This window comes from Myodes glareolus, chromosome 10 (assembly GCF_982192425.1).
Source record: "Myodes glareolus chromosome 10, mMyoGla1.1, whole genome shotgun sequence".
NCBI classification, from domain to species: Eukaryota; Metazoa; Chordata; class Mammalia; order Rodentia; family Cricetidae; genus Myodes; species Myodes glareolus.
The window spans coordinates 3612525-3630894 of record NC_142035.1 but is presented as its reverse complement, the minus strand read 5'-3'; the positions used below and the strand labels follow the sequence as shown (position 1 = coordinate 3630894).

The 18370-nt window shown below is 48.1% G+C and overlaps 1 protein-coding gene across 5 annotated transcripts in view; it reads left to right on the top strand.

Moving 5' to 3' along the window:
* Positions 1 to 18094, top strand: part of Phactr3 (phosphatase and actin regulator 3) — a 212352-nt gene extending 194258 nt beyond the window's left edge. For all 5 annotated transcript variants that reach the window (XM_087910920.1, XM_087910919.1, XM_087910918.1 and 2 more), the window contains exons 9-13: positions 9726 to 9781; positions 13324 to 13385; positions 14472 to 14612; positions 15934 to 16010; positions 17369 to 18094. In XM_087910920.1, the coding sequence (XP_087767046.1) occupies positions 9726 to 9781; positions 13324 to 13385; positions 14472 to 14612; positions 15934 to 16010; positions 17369 to 17384 (352 nt within the window). In that variant the 3' untranslated portion in view covers positions 17385 to 18094. The remainder of the gene's footprint in view (positions 1 to 9725; positions 9782 to 13323; positions 13386 to 14471; positions 14613 to 15933; positions 16011 to 17368) is intronic.
* The last annotated feature ends 276 nt before the right edge of the window (positions 18095 to 18370 follow it).

Below are 18370 nucleotides of genomic sequence, written 5' to 3'. Positions count from 1 at the left end.
TCACTGACTCAGCTTGGCTGGCTGGCCAGCAAGCCTCAGACCTCCCAAATGGTGTTATTACAGGCATGAGAGGCTATGACCTGTTCTTTGTTGTTGTTGTCTTATATATTGTGCATAAAATTGCTCATTTTATGCACTTAGCAGCCATCTGTATTTTTATGAACTTCTTGTAGGGGACTGTGTTACACTAGTGTTGTAAGGGTATCCTGACTTATCGGGAAGTCATGATATACTTAGAGCAGCAATAGGACAGCTCTGGAGGGGTAGAGCCACAATAGGACAGCTTTGGAGGGGTAGAGCCGCAATAGGACAGCTCTGGAGGGGTGGAACCACAATGGGACAGCTCTGGAGGGGTGGAACCACAATAGGACAGCTCAGCCCTGGGGAAAAGGTGTCCTGACTATGGGGAAGCCGGGCTACCTGAAGCTAGGGTGCGGTGGGGGATGATCTCCCCACAGGATATAGGGATCCTGCTCTTCTCCGGGAGAGCCGCCATAGCCGAATTCTGCTGTTTCCTTATAGGAGCATCCTAGCAGAGCTATCTGCTTCTTCTTCGGCCCAGTCTGCTAACACTCTGCTGAAGGCCCCTGCAGAAATGTAGCAATCTCCTCCTGCTCCCTTGAAAAGTTACTTTTCCTCCACTGGCCTTGCTCAGCCCCTTATGGGGTCCTAGAAAGATTCTTCTGTTCTGCTCTTCCTTGCTGATGCCCCCTAGGGAGCATCTCAGCAAGGTTTTTCAGCTCAGTCCCCTATGGGATGTCTCTATCGGGTTCTTCTGCTCTGCGCCAGTGAATAAAGATCCTCACCCAAGACTCTTTTGAGAAAGCGATTTATTTGGGAAGGAGGAATCCAGGAGAGTGACTGCCTCTGCCAGGGAGGGTTTTTGGTAGCTCTTAACTGAAGGGGTGGAGAGACTTATACAGGGCTTCTTAGGGGCAGAGTTTACCCAGGAAGACGGGGGATTGGTTAGCTTTTCCCTGCTCAGGGATTGGTCAGTTTAACTGGTCAGGGACCAAGATGGCTCTGACTTCATGGCCAAACTATGTTTCTTTTACTGGTCCTTCTTAACTTTTTGACTCTAATCTTAGGAGCAGGGCATATTTCTTTCAGTGGCTCTGATTCTGGGAACAAAGGGTGTTTCTTTGACACTAGTTTTAGAGCCAGGGCACATAACATGCCTTTAGTCCTGAGTTCTGGGATAAAGATGTTTCTCTCCCTGGCCCAGGTCTCAAATCCAGGGTGTGTTTCTCTCTCGGACTCTGGGTTCAGAGTCAGGGTGGTCAGTGATTGGTCAGTTTCCTGCTCCAGTTGTCCCTTTTACCCTACACCACTTGTCAAAACGTTTGCCCACTTTGGTATTATTTGTCTGACTAATCTATGTGACTTTTTAAAGTGGGTGTTAGAGATCAGAACTCGGGTCTCTCATGTTTCCATGAGAGCCTTACCTACCGAGCTATTTCTCTAGCCCCTGATATGCTCTGAAGTAAGTGTGAAGGTTGAGTAGAGGTGAAGCTGGGTGGTGATCTATGTTGTGCAAAGGGGATGTAGGTCTAGTAGGGTTGGGGACCCTCATTTGGGGAGGGCACCCTGGCACCAGGAGCCCATTTGAAGCTGTTGCTTGTCATGTTCCATAGCACAGGGCACAGGGCACAGAGCAGGAGCCGAAAGTGATGCAGGAATCACCGTGGACTGTCCAGCCTTGCTAGAGACAGCTGGATTGAGTTCGTCATGGGGTTTTATGAAGGCCAGCCTATGGTGGGCTGAAGGGAAAGAGGACTCTGGATGGTTGTCAGTATGGTCAAATGTGGAGACCCCTGGGGTGTTGGGAGTGAGTACAATTAGAAGGCGAAGGTTACTGGGTGGGAACCAACTCTAAAATGGGGAAGTGGGTTGTACAAGCCATAGGTATTGGGCTGGCAGGAGAACAGGTTGGCTTTGGACGTGGTAATGGAGGCCTTGGGTCCCCAGCCACCCTTGTGTACAGAAAGCTGGGCAGGTAGCTGCTGTGCCAGGATTGTCCTAGGTGTGTATGTGTGTGTGTGTGTGTGTGTGTGTGTGTGTGTGTGTGGTGGTGGTGGTGATGGTAGCATCTGGCATCTCCCCAGGTAAGCCTTCAGTGAGTGGAGAATCCACTGCTCAGATGGGGTATGATTCCAATGTGGGTCCTCTTTCCTCTCTAGGTCTGAAGCTGGCTGGAGCCTCTATTGGGTGCTCAGTCCCATTCTTCTCCTGGCGGCTTGCTCTTGCCATGTGGGCCTGTTCTCCTGGAAGTCTCTGGAGAAGACTGCTCTGCCCTTGACCCCCAGTCTCTAGGTGTACTCCTGTCACCCAGCAGTTTGTAATCAGGGCCCATGCTCTGCCACCTTTGATGGTAGCAGGCGGTAGTGAAAAGTACTTTCCCCTTGCCTGGTTCTGGATCTAAATGGTAATGCTGGCACCCCTTCACTGGGGAATCCCAGTTTCATAGTGACTCAGGGCTAGCTATGGGGCAGGATCGCCTGCCAAAATAGCCGCAGGATCTGTGGGTACAGCACCGTCTGCTCCCCAACTGCGGCCTGTCTCTAGGCGGCACCTGCCTCTTCTGGAAGGAGTCTCTCAGTGTTGGTTGACCTGGTGAGACTCTGAGTGGGGTCTAGGTTAGGATGGCATTGAAACAATGCTTGTAGAGCTGTCAGTGTGAATCCCTTCTTAAGCCAGACCCACTATGGGTTGAGCGGCTCGAAATTTCCTGTGGCGCTGTAGTCGCCTAACCGGGGGCATCAGGTAGCTGAGACCTTGTGCCAAGGAGGACTTGGAGGCTGCTGTCCTCTAAGGGCCTGGTGCATGCTGCCTCATGCTTCTGTGTTTCAGTCGGCCCTTATGGGGAACCCGAGACATGCGTGTTCAGAAGGAAAACGAAATGTCAGAGGGATCGGGTACCTTACCAATGTTGTAGGTCTAGAGTCAGGTTTGAAAGCATTCACATCTGTCTCTGCCTCGAATCAAGACGCCTCTCATAGAGGAGGATGGCAGGAGTAACAGAGGCTGCAAGTTTATACGAGCTGTGGATACTCAGAGAGCTTAGAGCGAGGTGACGCGAGGCCATTGCCCAGATAGGGACAGGCCATCTATGAATTAGAATCACAGGGTAGATTGAGGCTTGAACACAGTAATCTGGGGACAGTACACCAGGGAACCATTTGGGGGAGGAAGGACACGTAGGAGCATGGCTGCAGTCGAGAGAGGTATCAGGCAGTGTGTGCTGAGTGCTCTCTGCGTGGCCTCCCAGGTCCTCCTGATACCCGAAGACCCCGCTGCGAGGAGGAGCAACGAGGCTCAGAGAAGATCAGGGCTCCTCCTGGGTTGACTGTGGTGGGGTCTGAAGCCAAGCCTCCTGGCTGGGCCTGTGCTGCCATAGGTAGGGTGCACACAAGGCCCCGTGTCACAGAGTCATCTCAGAGGCTTGTCCTGTTTTCAGAGGAAGGTTCTCATCATCCTTACATACACAGTGTTTACATATAATGACATGGAATGTGTTATAGTAAGAAAAGCATCAAGCCTTCTTTGCACACAAAATCTAATTTCTTGTTTTTTGGATTGGTGACATACCTTGTGGGGGGTTTCATTGGCACACAACAGCTGTACATTCTGAGAGTTTGAAACATGGAGATGTTGTACATTAGACAACCCTGGGATTCCTGGGCTACCAGCTGTCATCTCCAACACGTGTGTGTGTGTGTATGTGTGTGTGTGTGTGTGTGTGTGTGTGTGTGCGTGCGCGTGTGCATGTGTTTGTGTCTGTGTGTGTGTCTGTGTGTGTGGGGGAGCACTCAGAGCTTCTCTCGTAGGGATTTTGAATTATACATGATATATACAAATGGTGTTGTCACCGTTGCCAACTGTGGAGGGATAGGGCACGCGTGTTTGCTCTGTCGTGACGGCTGTGGCTTTGTCCCCAGGCAGCAATCTCTCCTGTCTCTGCTCGGTAGTTCTGGGAGCTCAGATGTTGTGGCTTGCACATCTGAGTAAAACCAGGGTGTCTATCTTTCTGTGTTTGCCTTATTAAGGAAACATAATTATCTCCAGATCCTTCCATGTTGCCAGGAACTACAGGATTTTGATTTTTTGATTTTTTTTTCCTAAGGGGAATATATAGTATTTGATTATGTACATATTTACTTTAGATTTTCTTTAGGGTGTGTGTGTGTGTGTGTGTGTGTGTGTGTGTGTTCACGTGTGTGCAGGTCAGAAGGCAACCTCAGATGCCATGTTTAGAAATGCCATTCATCACCTTGGCTTGAAGTCCACCAAGTATGCTGGGGACCCGCATGTTGCCCCCTCCCCAGGGCTGATATTATGGGCATCTACTGATCACAGTATCTGGGGGCTGGGGGTCAAACTCAAGTCCTTTCGTTCTGTAGCAAGCACTTGACTGAGTGAGCCTTCTCTGCAGCCCACATTTTCTCTGTCGCCAGTGGCGACCACAGATGATTCTCCATCTTGACTATTATGGGCTGCTCCTAGGTGTGCTGCTCATGGGGGCATCAGTCCCCAAGAGCGTTGCTATGGGACCAGAAGTGGCAACCAGACGGTGCCTCTCCTCCGGCAGCTCCCAGCGCTGCCCTGTTCTAATTCAATCAGCTGCCGCTCCCCAGTGTAGCTAAGCCCTGTCTGGCCCACATCAAGGCCATCTTGGACAGTTCTTTGGTTTTCGTCCCAGCATCCCACTAAATATGAGCAGAGCCCCTGCTCAGTCTATTAGTAGAGGCCTGTGGCAGCATTTATCTCTGGCTTAGTCTGGGGCCAGACAAATGGGAGACCCTAGGCAGGGCCAGAGGCCCCCAGAGGGAGCGGATACACACTGCACATCTCAGTGATCACAGCCATTGTGTAGAAACAGGCTGAGACCCCTCACTTCCAGGCTGCAGAACTGGACACAGGAATGATCCATCCTTGCTGAAGACCTTTGCTGACTGGAGTCAGGGCAATCTCCAGTCTAGTGCTGCTGGGCAGTGCAACTATCCCAGCGTGTGGCCTGGGGAGTCTTAGGGAGCACTCCTGGACACCCCAGACGCTGGGCAGCTGATCTGGGAGAAGAGTGGAATCTTAGAGTGGTGCACAAAGCAGCAAGTCAGCCTGCACGTCGTGTGGCCTTTGTGCATTCATGACGGCTTCCTGAGGACTGCGGTCATCATGAACAAGATGAAAAGAAAGAGAGGAAAGTTCTCTCCCTGACTCTTGGGTGCCTCTGGATTTTTGTCCTTGGAGCCTCAAGTCATCATGCACAGATCACTTTGTAGCCCCCTTTCTGTGTTCTTTCTACAACGTCAGGAGCCACCTCAGCTCCTGTGTCTAGGGGATGACAGGAGAGGGGAAGAGCACCTGGAGAGGGGACAGTGGCTCTCAGCAGATGCGCTGTAGGTTCCAAAGCTCAAGGTGAGCAGCAGGCTGGACTACAGGTACCCATCGGAGAGTACCCAGCACCTGGATGCTTGGCAGGGGTGTAGGAAAGCAGCATGAACGCTAGCCACAGGTGCCTTTTGCCCCACAGGCATGGAAATAATGGGAGAGAGAGAGAGAGGGAGGAGGGTGAGTGTGATGGAGCAGGGATGTGGATCTGTGATGGAAGAGAGAGGTGAATAGGTGGATGCAAGAGAGGATAGGAGTATCTGATGAAGGGTCTGTCTAAGGGAGAGGCCCCGAGCGTCTGATACTGGAGTCCTTTCTATGGTACCAGCCCTATGGGAGGCAGCACACAGCAGTGGACAGATATCATAATGCTGATGTCTACCTGCACTCAGTCTGTGCTGATCCTCTCAGCCCTGTAAGTGGGCGAGGCAGGAGCTCAGCCAGCACAGCCCAGGCTGGGCAGAGTCGTCTGGTTTTCGGAAGTCAGTGCCCTGACTCCAAGTGCTGACCCAGTGGAGTGAAACTTGTCAGCCTCCCACAGACAGGAATGTGAAGATACAGACACCCCCTTTACAAATCTTCAGTACCCAACTGGGCATTCCACACAGTGTGTTGGCCGCCTCTATCTCCACAGTCCAGTTCACCATCTTATCCCTCTGCCCATTCCTGATTGGATTCACAGCACATGTCAGGGCTTTAGGTGATTTTCAAGTTGATAGCTGCAGAAAGCCACTGTCCTATGAGCTCTCCTGGGACCTGTCCTGCATCTGGCAGTGGGTGAGGAAAGCCCAGCCCACACTCTTTCCTCCAGCCTTCAGACACTCCCTCCCATGCATACTAGATGCTATTGTGTCAGGATGCCTCTCTCCTTGCGGGTACTTCTGCCCTGTGGTGCTGCCCTTGCCAACCACATCAAGCCTTACTGTGGGAACTCAGCTGTAGGTGGTAAGTCATTGTTACCAAACCACGGCAGAGCAGTCGAATGAGAACCATGAGCCAGGCATCCCACTTCTCTGTGCTCCTGGCCTCCTTGGCTCCCAGAGCACTTCTGCTGGTGCACTTTCTTACTGTTTCCTGGCTCCTTGTCCCTCAGATGATGGCACTAAGGTGGTCGCACTGTCCAGACTGGATGTTACAGTCCAGGGAATGGGAGAACACCCAGCGCCATTCTGTTCATCCTTCACCAACACCTGTTGCTGTCTCTCTGGGCTCACTGGCAGTAAGGCACACCGAGTCCACTCTCAGGGAGTTCTAAGAACATGAGGTTTCCCTTGGGCCCAAACCTCCTTTCCCAGGCTCTGGTTCTGCCCACAAAATGTCCACGTCCCCCTGGCCTAAGTGGTCACTGCGTTAGCAGTCAGTGCCTGTACGCCTCACTTCCCAACACCCTCAGCCTAACCACCTGTCCTGAGGTCAGGCTTGGCTGTTCCTGCCATCCGCTGCCCACTGTCTATCCACTGTGGTCCTCTCTGCTTTGGATCCAGCTGTGGGTTCTGGTTCCTGATCTGAGGGCTCCTGTGACCTGACTTGAGACCAGATGTCTGACTTGATTCCCATCTGCCACAAGCAGAACTAGCCGGAGTCCGGCTCTCCTATTGTTCTGGTTTCAGATGCTGGGGTTGGGGTGGAGGAAGGGGCAATACCTCATTAACTCAGGTGCAGGCCCTGTTTCCTGAGCTAAAGCTCAGGTGGTCAGACATCTCTGTGAACCATCTCATTCGAGGGTTTTGTACTTGGAGTGGGGAGTTTATGTCAGTTTTTTTTTTTTGAAAAAACCTCCATCTAATTCATAAACATTGGTTTGTTGAGAGGCTAACCTGAGGTTGTACAATGGTGACAGTGTTCACAGCAATGTGATGGGCTGCTCGTACTAGCTGTATTCACCTAACCTAGGGCTGAGGTTTTTCATAGTACCTCATTTGGACAGCACTGTGAGAAGGAAGAGTCCCACCTCCCACCTTTGGCTTGATTTGTGTCTTACCCAGTCCTGTGAGATACTCAGACTAGCCAGCCAAGGGGCTTCATGGTAGCTCAGCTGCCGTCGTGTGGTGGCCCACAGTGGATAGAGTCCTGGACACAGGTAAGGAGGGGGAGAGACTGGGCAGTTCAGCTGTTTCCAGGCCCAGGTCAATGCACCATTTCTCTATGGTCTCTGCTTGTCTTCTGCTGGGTAGCAAACTTGAAGAATGGCATTTGGAGCTAGGAGGAAGTGCCTGACGCAGGTGACCACTTCACACAGATAACAAGAATAATCAGATATCAAAGAACAGCGCTGCACCGTTAGGATTGCTTTTCTGAAAGTGTGCATTGATGCCCGAATCCTAATTTCACAGGGGTAATAAAACCCTTGGGTCCAGTAGCCTTTGAGGTGTGTAAACTCTTGAGATTTCTTAATTCCAAGCAATTGTTAGGAAACAGCGTTTTCATTGGCTGAGTGTATACAACCCTTTAAAGATCTGTTTAGTTCTCCTTGCATGTGAGAAGTAAGGCTCAGAAAAGCCAAGTGCCCTGCCTGCAGATACTGAGATAGAAAATGGCAAGCTCTGACCATCAGGGTATGTCTTCCCTCTTCCAAAGCCCACCCTCTGCTGCCCTGTCATATTGCCTGTGGTGCTATAGCCACCGGAACAACCCCTGCCAATGGAGGGCTTCATGCCAGGAAGGGGAACACCTTATGTCGTTCTCTAGCCCCAGAACCATCAAGGTCAAGTCTACTGACATAGTATGTCCTCCAGGACCTCGTAGGCTTAACTGCAGCAGGTTGTTGTGTGGCCTCTCCTTCTTCCCTTAGTCGTTAGGCCCTTTCTTGTCACCAGGAGCTCAGTGCAACTGCGCCTTCCCCAGATTCCCCTGCCCTGCTCAGCTCCTTATCCCTCACATCTATTCGGTGTGCAGGCCACTGTAAAATGGCTGGTGATTTATTTCTTGTCCATCTGTCTTTCCCTCTGGACAGCAAGCTCCCCCAAATCTTCCAGACTCAGCAGTGTGTTCAGGGGACTTGGAACAGTGTCTGATGTGTAGCTGGTAGTCTAGGGTCATTTGAGAAGGTTTACTGCCACAGCAGCAGGGAGCAGGGGCCAGGTTTGGCAGGTATTACCTAGGACAGATGGGGAGACTCCTGGCTCTGGTTGTCAGACAGAAGTTGTCAGGGTCCAGGTTCAAATCTCAGGAAACATTAGGAATAGGGTGGAGGCCACCCCCTACCCTGCAAGAGCTGGCAGACAAAACTCTGGGTGAGCCTAAAGCAAACTCTGTTCCAGTGTGGAGGGAGGCATGGAGCAGACATACCACGCCCTGGTCTTTGTGCTGGGACAGGGGTTATAAATAGATACACAGTTCTGGAGACAGCATTTTCACAGCAGCAAAATATTATAGTTCCCAATTCTGAGCATTTGGGGCCTTGGCCCTGATGCCTCTCTACAGTGGCTGAGGATCCGGAAGTAGGAAGGCTTCTGACTCAAACCCAAGGCCATTATTTTAGATAAAAGTAATTGGAGCTTGGCATTGACTTTTGTCTAATTATTCCTCCCTCTCCTGACAAACCCTTTGTTTATGTTTTGTGCGGTTTTGATGTTTTATTTTTTGGGCTGCGTCCTCCAACTCCCCAAGCCAGAGACCATCTGAAAAGGAAATAGTAATTTGTCTCCACACAGCACACTGGCACACTCATCTGGGCTGCTAGAGGGAGAAAGGGAGGCGGGAGGCGCATGTGTGGGCGGCTCCTTTCCTAGTTAGCTGGGAGATCCCCAGCTGTCATTGGTGTTAGCGCTGTGTGCTCACTGACAGGAGGCAAGGCCCCTCAGCTGGCCCTAGACACTCCCCCTGGGTGGGGCAGAGCAGAGGAGGCTCCCTCTCAGCCTAGTAGGCAGGTGGCTGGATTCCTGGGCTGATCTCCTCGTGCTGAGGATGGAGGATGGAGCTGATGCCTGGAAGCCAGGATCTGGGGGCATGGCTGCAGTCAGAAACCTGAAGCCCAGCCGTGGTGCTGCCTGCCTCTCCATAAGCTAGTGGGCAGGGAGACTTTCCTGAATGAATCTCTGCACTGCTTAAACATGCATGTGGCTGGGTGAACTGAACACCAGGCGGGGGGCAGGTGATGGTGTGGAGCGGAGCAAGGACATCCTCAGCACGGGCTCTGTGAACCGGCTTTCCCTCCCACATGGAAATCTGACTTGATTTTGCCAGCAAGAGGCTCCAGTGGTCCACGCTCTTCTCCCTTTCGGAAGGTGATCTTGAACTTCAGGAGTGTATGCCAGGTGCCTCTCGCTGCACAGACCCTGGCTAGAACTTCCAGGTGCCACCATGGTGCAAAACATAATCCTGGTGTTTTTCCGCAGAAGGCTGAGCCAGAGACCAGCCGTGGAGGAGCTGGAGAGAAGGAATATCCTGAAACGTGAGTAGCGGGTGTTCCCCTAGAGGTTTCCCTCGCGTGTGCTGAGGCTGCTGCAGGAATCTGAGCTCTCGTAGCCCAGCCCAGCTCTGCAGGCTGAACATGCTGGGTTTGCTAAAATCTGAGTAGCTAAGCGATTCTGAAAGAAAGGTTCAGAAAGCTCCTTCTAAAATGAAATAAAAATAGCTCTATCCTAAAATAATTAAACATGTTCTTATTTTCAAGTTTATCAGATGGTTCTGTAGATCCCGGGAAACAAGTCATTAACCCTGTGCATGTTGGGTACCAAGCAGAGCTTCTAGGGAGTTTGCAGTGGGGGTCCTATTGGCACTAGAAATCACAGACCCAGTCAGGAGTTGTACCAGAGTATGGCACACCCCTCACTTGTTCCTCCTAGGAGAAATAAATGACAGCTCACGTGAGCAGGGAAACTTCTGTGGCTCACAACTTTGGGTTCCAGTCTAGTTAGGTATGTGATTGTAATGTGCTGGACACAGCTGTCTAGCAACACTGTCCACTGTATGTAAGGTTCGTGTCTTTGGTGATGGAAGGTAGTCAAACCCTCCCAAGGTGTGCCCTGAGTAGTGCTGACCTGGCAGACTCATCTTGGAAGTATTTTCTACAGTGTGTGTTGTCTTTGGGTCCATTCCATGGCATGACTCAAGTCTTCCTCTTGCTGCATGTTCTTTGTGAACACCGTTTTCAGAGATGTAACCACACCAAGGCTGACCTGGTACTACCAGAGGCTGTAACCATACCAAGGCTGACCTGGTACTACCAGAGGCTGTAACCATACCAAGGCTGACCTGGTACTACCAGAGGCTGTCACAGTACCAAGGCTGACCTGGTACTACCAGAGGCTGTAACCATACCAAGGCTGACCTGGTACTACCAGAGGCTGTCACAGTACCAAGGCTGACCTGGTACTACCAGAGGCTGTAACAGTACCAAGGCTGACCTGGTACTACCAGAGGCGACAGAGCCTTGATCTGCATGTGCAACTCCACCCATTCTTCTCACGTCTTTGCCTCGGTACTGCCTTCAGCCTTAAAGCTGTCCCCTCACTTTGAGACTGCTGGGGGAAAACCTGTAAGATTAGGAGTTGATTCTTTAAACTTACGTAGTGAGCGCTATATCATGTTGCCTAGACTGTGGAAGATGCCATGCTTGATCCGGTCAGCAGGACTCAAACCATTTTAACCATCAAATGTTTGATATTCTTTTGTCATTGGTGATTATCGAAAGCTGTGGTCTAGATTTGGACAAGGGAAGTTCCAGATTTAGGACATGCCATACTCTAGGTGTGCTACTGGCACAGGAAGAAAGCCCCGGGTCATAGCCGTGTCTTCTCGTCTATGTGTGTAACCAGGTCCCCCACCCACACACACCTGTGCTTCTAATTGTGTTACGATCTGAAATAAACAATGATGTCTTAAAAATAGACTGTTTGGCGAGTGGAGCTAGCAAGCAGCTGGAATTGAAAGTACTCACCTTTAGCCCACAGAAGTGGATTTCCCTTATGATAGCCATGGCAACACATTGTAAACACAGCGCCTTCGCGGCAAGCTGGATTTATCCTTAGCGCAGAAGCCTTGTCAAGTGAGTGGGAGGATCTAAGGAGCCCACTATTAGATTTGTGTGGTTCTGTTTTGTTCTGAGGCACAGATATGGCTACCATATATGGAAAAGGGAGTAGCACACCTAGCTGAGCACACTACCTGTGCTGTGCACACTACCTGTGCTGTGCACACTACCTGTGCTGTGCACACTACCTGTGCTGTGCACACTACCTGTGCTGTGCACACTACCTGTGCTTCCACTTGTGACTGAACTTTTCTTTCCTTCAAGAGGAGACATATATCAGGCATCTGACACACACTCACAATTCCATGTATTGGTAGCCTAATCGAATATGATGACTGGGTTAATCCTTACCACAAATCTAAGAGCTGTGCTGTTGTCCCCGTTTTACTAGTGAAGCAGCTAAGGCCCGGGAAATGTGGCAGTTTAACACATGAATACTGGCTCACCTTTCCTGGCTGCCCAAGTTCTTAGTCACCTCATTAGAATAATCACACATTCCTGGATACCCATGGAAGATACACATAAAGCTGTCCAAGGTTCTGGAATGACTTCTCCAAATTGTGTGTCTACCCTTGGTGGTAATGATGGCATTTTCACAGTGAAGGGGAAGTGGGAAATCCTGCTTTTCCCCAGTCTTCTCACAAAGAGACTATACTTGGGGTTTGCCCAGGGCCTTTGTAAGAAATCAGAACTGCTTCCATGCCATAGTTCTAGCCTCTCAGGATTGGTCTGATACATTTTCAGGGCTTCCATGTAGTTTCACTACTTTGTAACTATAGCTTACAACAGTGCATTTTCTATTACCACATATGGCTGGAGAAGCAAGCATATGACATGATTGTGTTTCTCTCTAGAATGCTCTAGTCTAAGATAGCTTTAAAAGAAAAAAAGTATTGAAAATCACACTCAGATGTATTAAACACCCACATACCCAGTTGCTCCAATACATGAGTGTTTGAAATGTACTATTTAAATAAATGCAGATAATGTGAAATTATGTTAGGTGTAGGTTTCAAGGATTCCCTTCCCCAATCATGACTGTGCTGCTGTTCGATTTGCTGGTGGGTGAGATCTATTTCCTAGGCAGCAGTTCTGTTAAGGTTGGAGACCTGAGTCTTTATTTAGCAACCAAGAATGCCAGAAATAGGACTGCATTCTTCTCTCTGTATCCAAGGGCCAGGCTTACAGTACTACAGTACTTCAACATACTGTACTATCTTTAGCTCCCAATATGAACACAACTCAAGAGGCAAAGCCAATTCTGAGGGCCTTTGTCTCCTTAGAAGGTACTGTCATAGACAAATATTTATGCTTCAACAATGGAGAAGCAGTTGAGTTGTGAGTATGCTCACATTTGATATTATGTTACCCAGAATCTGAAGTTCATGTTTTGTGCTAGCTGTCTGAAAGGTGTGCACGTTTGTCAGATGGGAAGACAGATACAGACCTGACTGCTTAGAGCTGAGCACATGCTCGATTGCGCTGTCGGGACTGTACGCTCCCTGTGGTCCTAGACGTAAACACACAGATATATTTGAGTGGAATGAAGATCAACAGACGGTTGCTCCCCAGAAGTAAGCAACATCAATAGACTTCTACTGCATAGGGCAGAGGAAAATTAGACGAGGAAGGATGGTCAGGCAGTGATGGTGCTCACCTTTAATCCCAGAACTTGGGAGTCAGAGGCAGGCAGATCTCTGAATTTGAGGCCAGCCTGGTCTACAGAAAGAATTCCAGCACAGGCTCCAACACTACACAGAGAAACCCTATCTAGAAAAAAAAATGAAAGAGAAAAGAACAAAACAAACTAGGAGTGTGACAGCTCGGGCCAGCATGTCCTAAGCAGCTTTTAGGAAAATGACTGCAAACCCAGATATCTATAAAGTGGCCCTAGGAAACCTGGTGGTTGCTTGTGTAACAAGAAATGCTTATCCTGCTTCTATCTGTTTTAATCTTCACAGAAAGGAATGATCAGACAGAGCAGGAAGAAAGGAGAGAAATCAAGCAAAGATTAACAAGAAAGGTATTGTTCTAGATTGCTTTCTTTTGCTGTGTTAAACACCATGGCCAAAAGCAATGTGGGAAGGGTTTGTTTAGTCATGGTCCATCACTGAGGGAAACTGATGCAGGAGCTAAAGCAGACACCATGAAGAAATGCTGCTCTCTGGCTTGCTCGGATTAGTTTCTACAACTCAGGGACCCTTGTTCAGGGGTGGCACCACCTCCAGTGGGCTCGGGCCTCCCATATCAGTCATCAGGAAGATGTCCACACAGTCATACTCACGGGCCAATCTGATGGAGGCAGTTCCACAACTGGTACTGCCTCTACCAAGGTGACCTGAACATATGTAGAGTGGACAGAACTAACTGCACAGAATTATGATCAAAGCATTTTATTTTATAAATAGATGTGAACTAGAGAGAGCTTGTGCAGCATTTTGATGGTGAGTGCAAGGCATCCTATGACTTCGTGCTTTCCCGGGCACCATGGGGTCAAGTTGTCAAAAACATGGGGCCAAAGCAGTGTCTACCTAGGCGGTGAGGCCCTAACAGCAGTAGTTGGGAAGGCAATCACCCAATACCACTTATTAATTCCCTGCTAGAAGGCAACTGAACATTATCTTTTTTACACTAAGAACCACATAGCTTTTAGACTTGTCACCCTGAGCTGCCCTGGTACTCTGATTACAGAACATGTCAGTATTAAGGGTCTGTGTGACATCAAGCTTGATTTACAATAACTGTCTAGGAAGCAACACCACAGCCCAAGTCTCCCTCCCAAATTGCTCCCTCCACTATCTGGCTGACCCAGGCGGTTGAGTTTGGAGCTACCAGAACAGCCTTCCAGCCCTTCAGGAGAGTAGTAGTCAGCATTATAGACTGCTGACCACGTGCAATTTATCAACCACTCCTTGACCGTGTGCTCTGTCAGGACAGGCAAGTGCTGGAAGAGAGGGATTAGGCAAGGGTAAATGATGCATTCTTAAATCGCATTAGGGAATGTGTTCATGCTAACTCACAAGTACAGTTGTTTGTAGATTATATACTGCTTTCTACAAGAAAACAAATGTGACATATGATGCCTAACTATAATTATCTTTTATTTTAGCTGAATCAGAGACCCACTGTTGATGAATTGAGAGACAGAAAAATTCTGATCCGTTTCAGTGACTATGTGGAAGTAGCAAGAGCACAGGACTATGACAGGAGGGCAGACAAACCCTGGACTAGACTGTCAGCAGCAGACAAGGTACAGTGCCCCTGCAGTGGTTGGGGAGGGCAGTGGCACCTCTTATAATCAGGCTGCGGCTATCTTAGATACTGTGACCCACACTAGGTAGACTGTGCCCTCTGCCCTGTTATTCCATGAAGATAATTTAGGATTGATCTGGGAGACAGTTTTGTTCTGAAGGACACTTGGCAGCGTCATTAAGACATTTGGGGTTGTCAACGCAAGGGGTACCTGGCACAGCCAATGGGTGGGCATCTCAGAGCGTGCAAGGATTTCCCCTGAGAAACGGAATTTCCCAAGTGCCATGGATGTGTGAACTGCAAAACTTTGTAAGGATGGCCTAAAGGAAATGAAATGCCCCCAGCACACAGTGTAAGTGACTACCTCTGCTCAAATGATTGTCATCTAGTAGTAGTAGAGAGCAAGCTTTCAGAATACTTTGTTTGGAAGATAAAAATATATAATCACTGAATTACTTGCTTGTTCTTAAATATGCTTAGAAATATGCAGTTACTGTATCAACCTGGAGAAATGCTTTTACCCTGGAGTTGGACACACTTAGATGATCCAAGGGGGGGAGTGTCTTTAGCAGTCAGTGTTCTCTGAATATAGGAAAACATCTCACCTCAGAGGTTTTCTGTGTCTCCAACAGATCCTAATCTCACTGGATCCACAAGGGCTCCTCTGAATAGTGTTTAGGGAAGCAACAGGGGGGACAGACTAGAGGCCCTGAAACAGATGCCCACTCTGCTTCTGCCACAGCACAAAGCAGAAACAGATGCTCAAAGGTTGCAGTGACGGGGCTGGAGACATGGCTCAGTGGTTGGGAGCACTGGCTGCTCTTCCAGAGGTCCTGAGTTCAATTCCCAGCAACCACATGGTGGCTCACAGCCATCTTAATGGCATCTGATGCATCTTCTAACATGCAGGTGTACATGCAGAGAGAGTACTTATATACACAGAAATAAATACATCTTCAAAATCCAAAGCCTAAGGACAGGGCATGGGGGTGGTCAGGAGGGTTCTGCCCACCTGCTCACTGAAGACCAAACTTCTATCAGTTCAGCCACGCTTGTTTAAAAGGAAAAAGTTCCAGGGGTGTGTGGGTTTTCTGATAGTCCAACAGCAAGATGATCAAAGGCTGATCTTATTAGTCTCTGGTTCTCCAGATCTGTGCGAGGTTCATCTGTTAGTGTGGGGAGGGTTGTCTGCCCCATTACAAGACAGCAAATTAATTCCTTTCTGATAATTGATCACAGTGTCTGCATAGATCAATGGCCGACAATATGTAAAGACAGTAATTTGTTAACTTGAAAATCTATACTTTTTTAAATTTCAGGCAGCAATTCGTAAAGAATTAAATGAGTATAAAAGTAATGAAATGGAGGTACACGCGTCCAGCAAGCACTTGACAAGGTAACTTTCTGTTGTATGAACTTCATGGCGTCTAGCCACAAGGAGCCTTATACGCAGCACCTCCTTGGAAAATCTTGGAAAACCATTGTTAAGAACTGATTAGTGGCAAGAAGGGGTACATATGATAACACATATGACAGTAAATAGCTTCTATGTTTAAGAAAATTGGTCTCAGCCTCAATTTTTCTTAGGTACTTAATTCTAGTTATCCACATCTAGATTGCTGTGAAGTCACTCTATTTTCCTATCTTCTATCTATATTTATGCTAACATTGCTCACCAACCACAAAGTTCACTCACTTCTTCAGCACACATTTGACAGTCGGCTATGTGCAGCATACTTGGGTGCTGAGGCTGCGACACTGACCTATACAAAAGAAGCTCCTACCTTCACGGAGCTTATGGCAGTCAGCCAGGGTAGGGCGGTCTGCCCAGCTCTGCCTAGCTTCCCCATCAAGCTGAACAGCACACTTTATGCCCACGCTACTGCGTAGAAGAAGCAGGAAGGAGACTTCTTTCCTGCTGGTGCTAGGCACACTTTCAAAGCCTCTTTCTCAGCACTCATGGGTGCATGAGAACTCAGCCGGTAACAATCACATTGTCCTCTTGATTGAAGGATGCTCAAGCCCCAAATAGAAAAAGAAAAGCAACTGTTCACTGCCTTCAGTTGCAGTGATGGATCCCAAGTGGCCACTACACTCATTTAGACAATTTGCTCCGCAAGCTGACTGTGGCTATGGCTGCAGAACAGAAAATAACTATGAAACTTGCCCACAACTATGAAACTGTGCCAGGCTTGTAAGGAAAGAAAGTTATACAAACAAAAGTTTTAAAGTTTCCTCTTACACTGAACAGGTTAGCCTACTTGTTACTATTCTTAACATAAGTTTAGGAAAGAAAATCCTTTGAAACATATTTTAGTGTTCATTTAAAAGAAATAGACAATCTTGTATGTGGACATTAACCATTGTTTCTGTAAGTTTTGATAGCTTTTCAATGACAAGACTTTAAAGACTAAGCCCCAAACCTGAAAGTGAGGGAATAATTCAGATTTTAGTACTTCACAAAGTCAGCACAATATTTGAGACTCATGTCATTTTCTTGGACGTATTAAGCATTGATATTTTCACGAGTTGCTGACACCCAGGCTGAGTCCTAGAGAATCTGCGTATGCTGAGAATCTCACTGGCAGCTCTCACACAGGGCAGCAGTCAGAGGGAGCTCTGGGAGGCCATTCAGCTTCAGCGACAACCCCTCCAGGTCCTCCATGTACATCCGATAGACTCCAAAGAGCGGTAAAACTGTTTGTGGAAGGTTGTTAACTGTTAGAGATATCTAATTTTTAAAATCATTTCTAGGTTCCACAGGCCATAGAGATTTTCTTCTGAGAAGAATTTGTGTTTAATTTTTGATACCAACACAGAACATTCATCAGGGAACTTTCCTCAAGACTAACTGCTGTGTTTGTGAGAAGAGCAGAATCCCACAGAGGCGCAATCCTGACCACTCACCTACAGAGGAGCCACCCAGAAGACAACACTCCCTTCTCTGATGTCTGAGGAGTGTGAACTGTTGGGGTCACTTAAGGCCCAGAGTAACTCTCCCAGAAGAAAACGTGTTTGCCTTCAGCCTTGTTCTACAGTTCTGCAGTGCCCTGGAGGACGGGCGACATGCATGTGCAGGCTCACATCCCAGCCTCCACCACGAGGGACATGTGACCCAGTGTCATTCAGTATTTTGTTGAAAAGACATTTTTATCCTGATGATTTGAAAACTAAGTTCATGTTATAGAGTGATTTACTGTACTATACTTTCTCTTTTTTATATGATGTCTAACAAAAAAAAATACAGTTCCAACATTTTGATTCCTGTTAATTTTGTTCTTTAATTAAATGACTACTTATTGCAGGAAATGAACCCAGACTTCCATTTTCTTGAGATTGGGATGAGGCATACCTGGGGACTGTGAAAAACAAGTCAATTCTTAAAGCCTTTGAACCATCCTAATCTAAACACAAGAAAGAAAATTCCAACTTTGTTCTCTGTTGATTCTGTCAAATATATAAAGGTTTGTGCCTTGAAAACCTAGTTACTCTTTTTTTCAAGTTAGTTGAAAATTCTGAAGGAGTACTGAGTATATTTAACCTCGAAGTAACTTACTGGAAATCCTAACCACATGAAAATTTGTGCCTTCTTTAAGAAGAGCTTTAAGGTTTTATTTGTCTGCATTGTCAAAACCCACATTAGAAAAGTTTAGCTGGGCTAGAAATTTGTAGTAATAGTCTGCTCCAGTACAGGGGGAGAAGGTGAGCTAATTAACAGTCCCCTACTCTAGTTGTGGGCTTTTGTTTGTTAGGTTT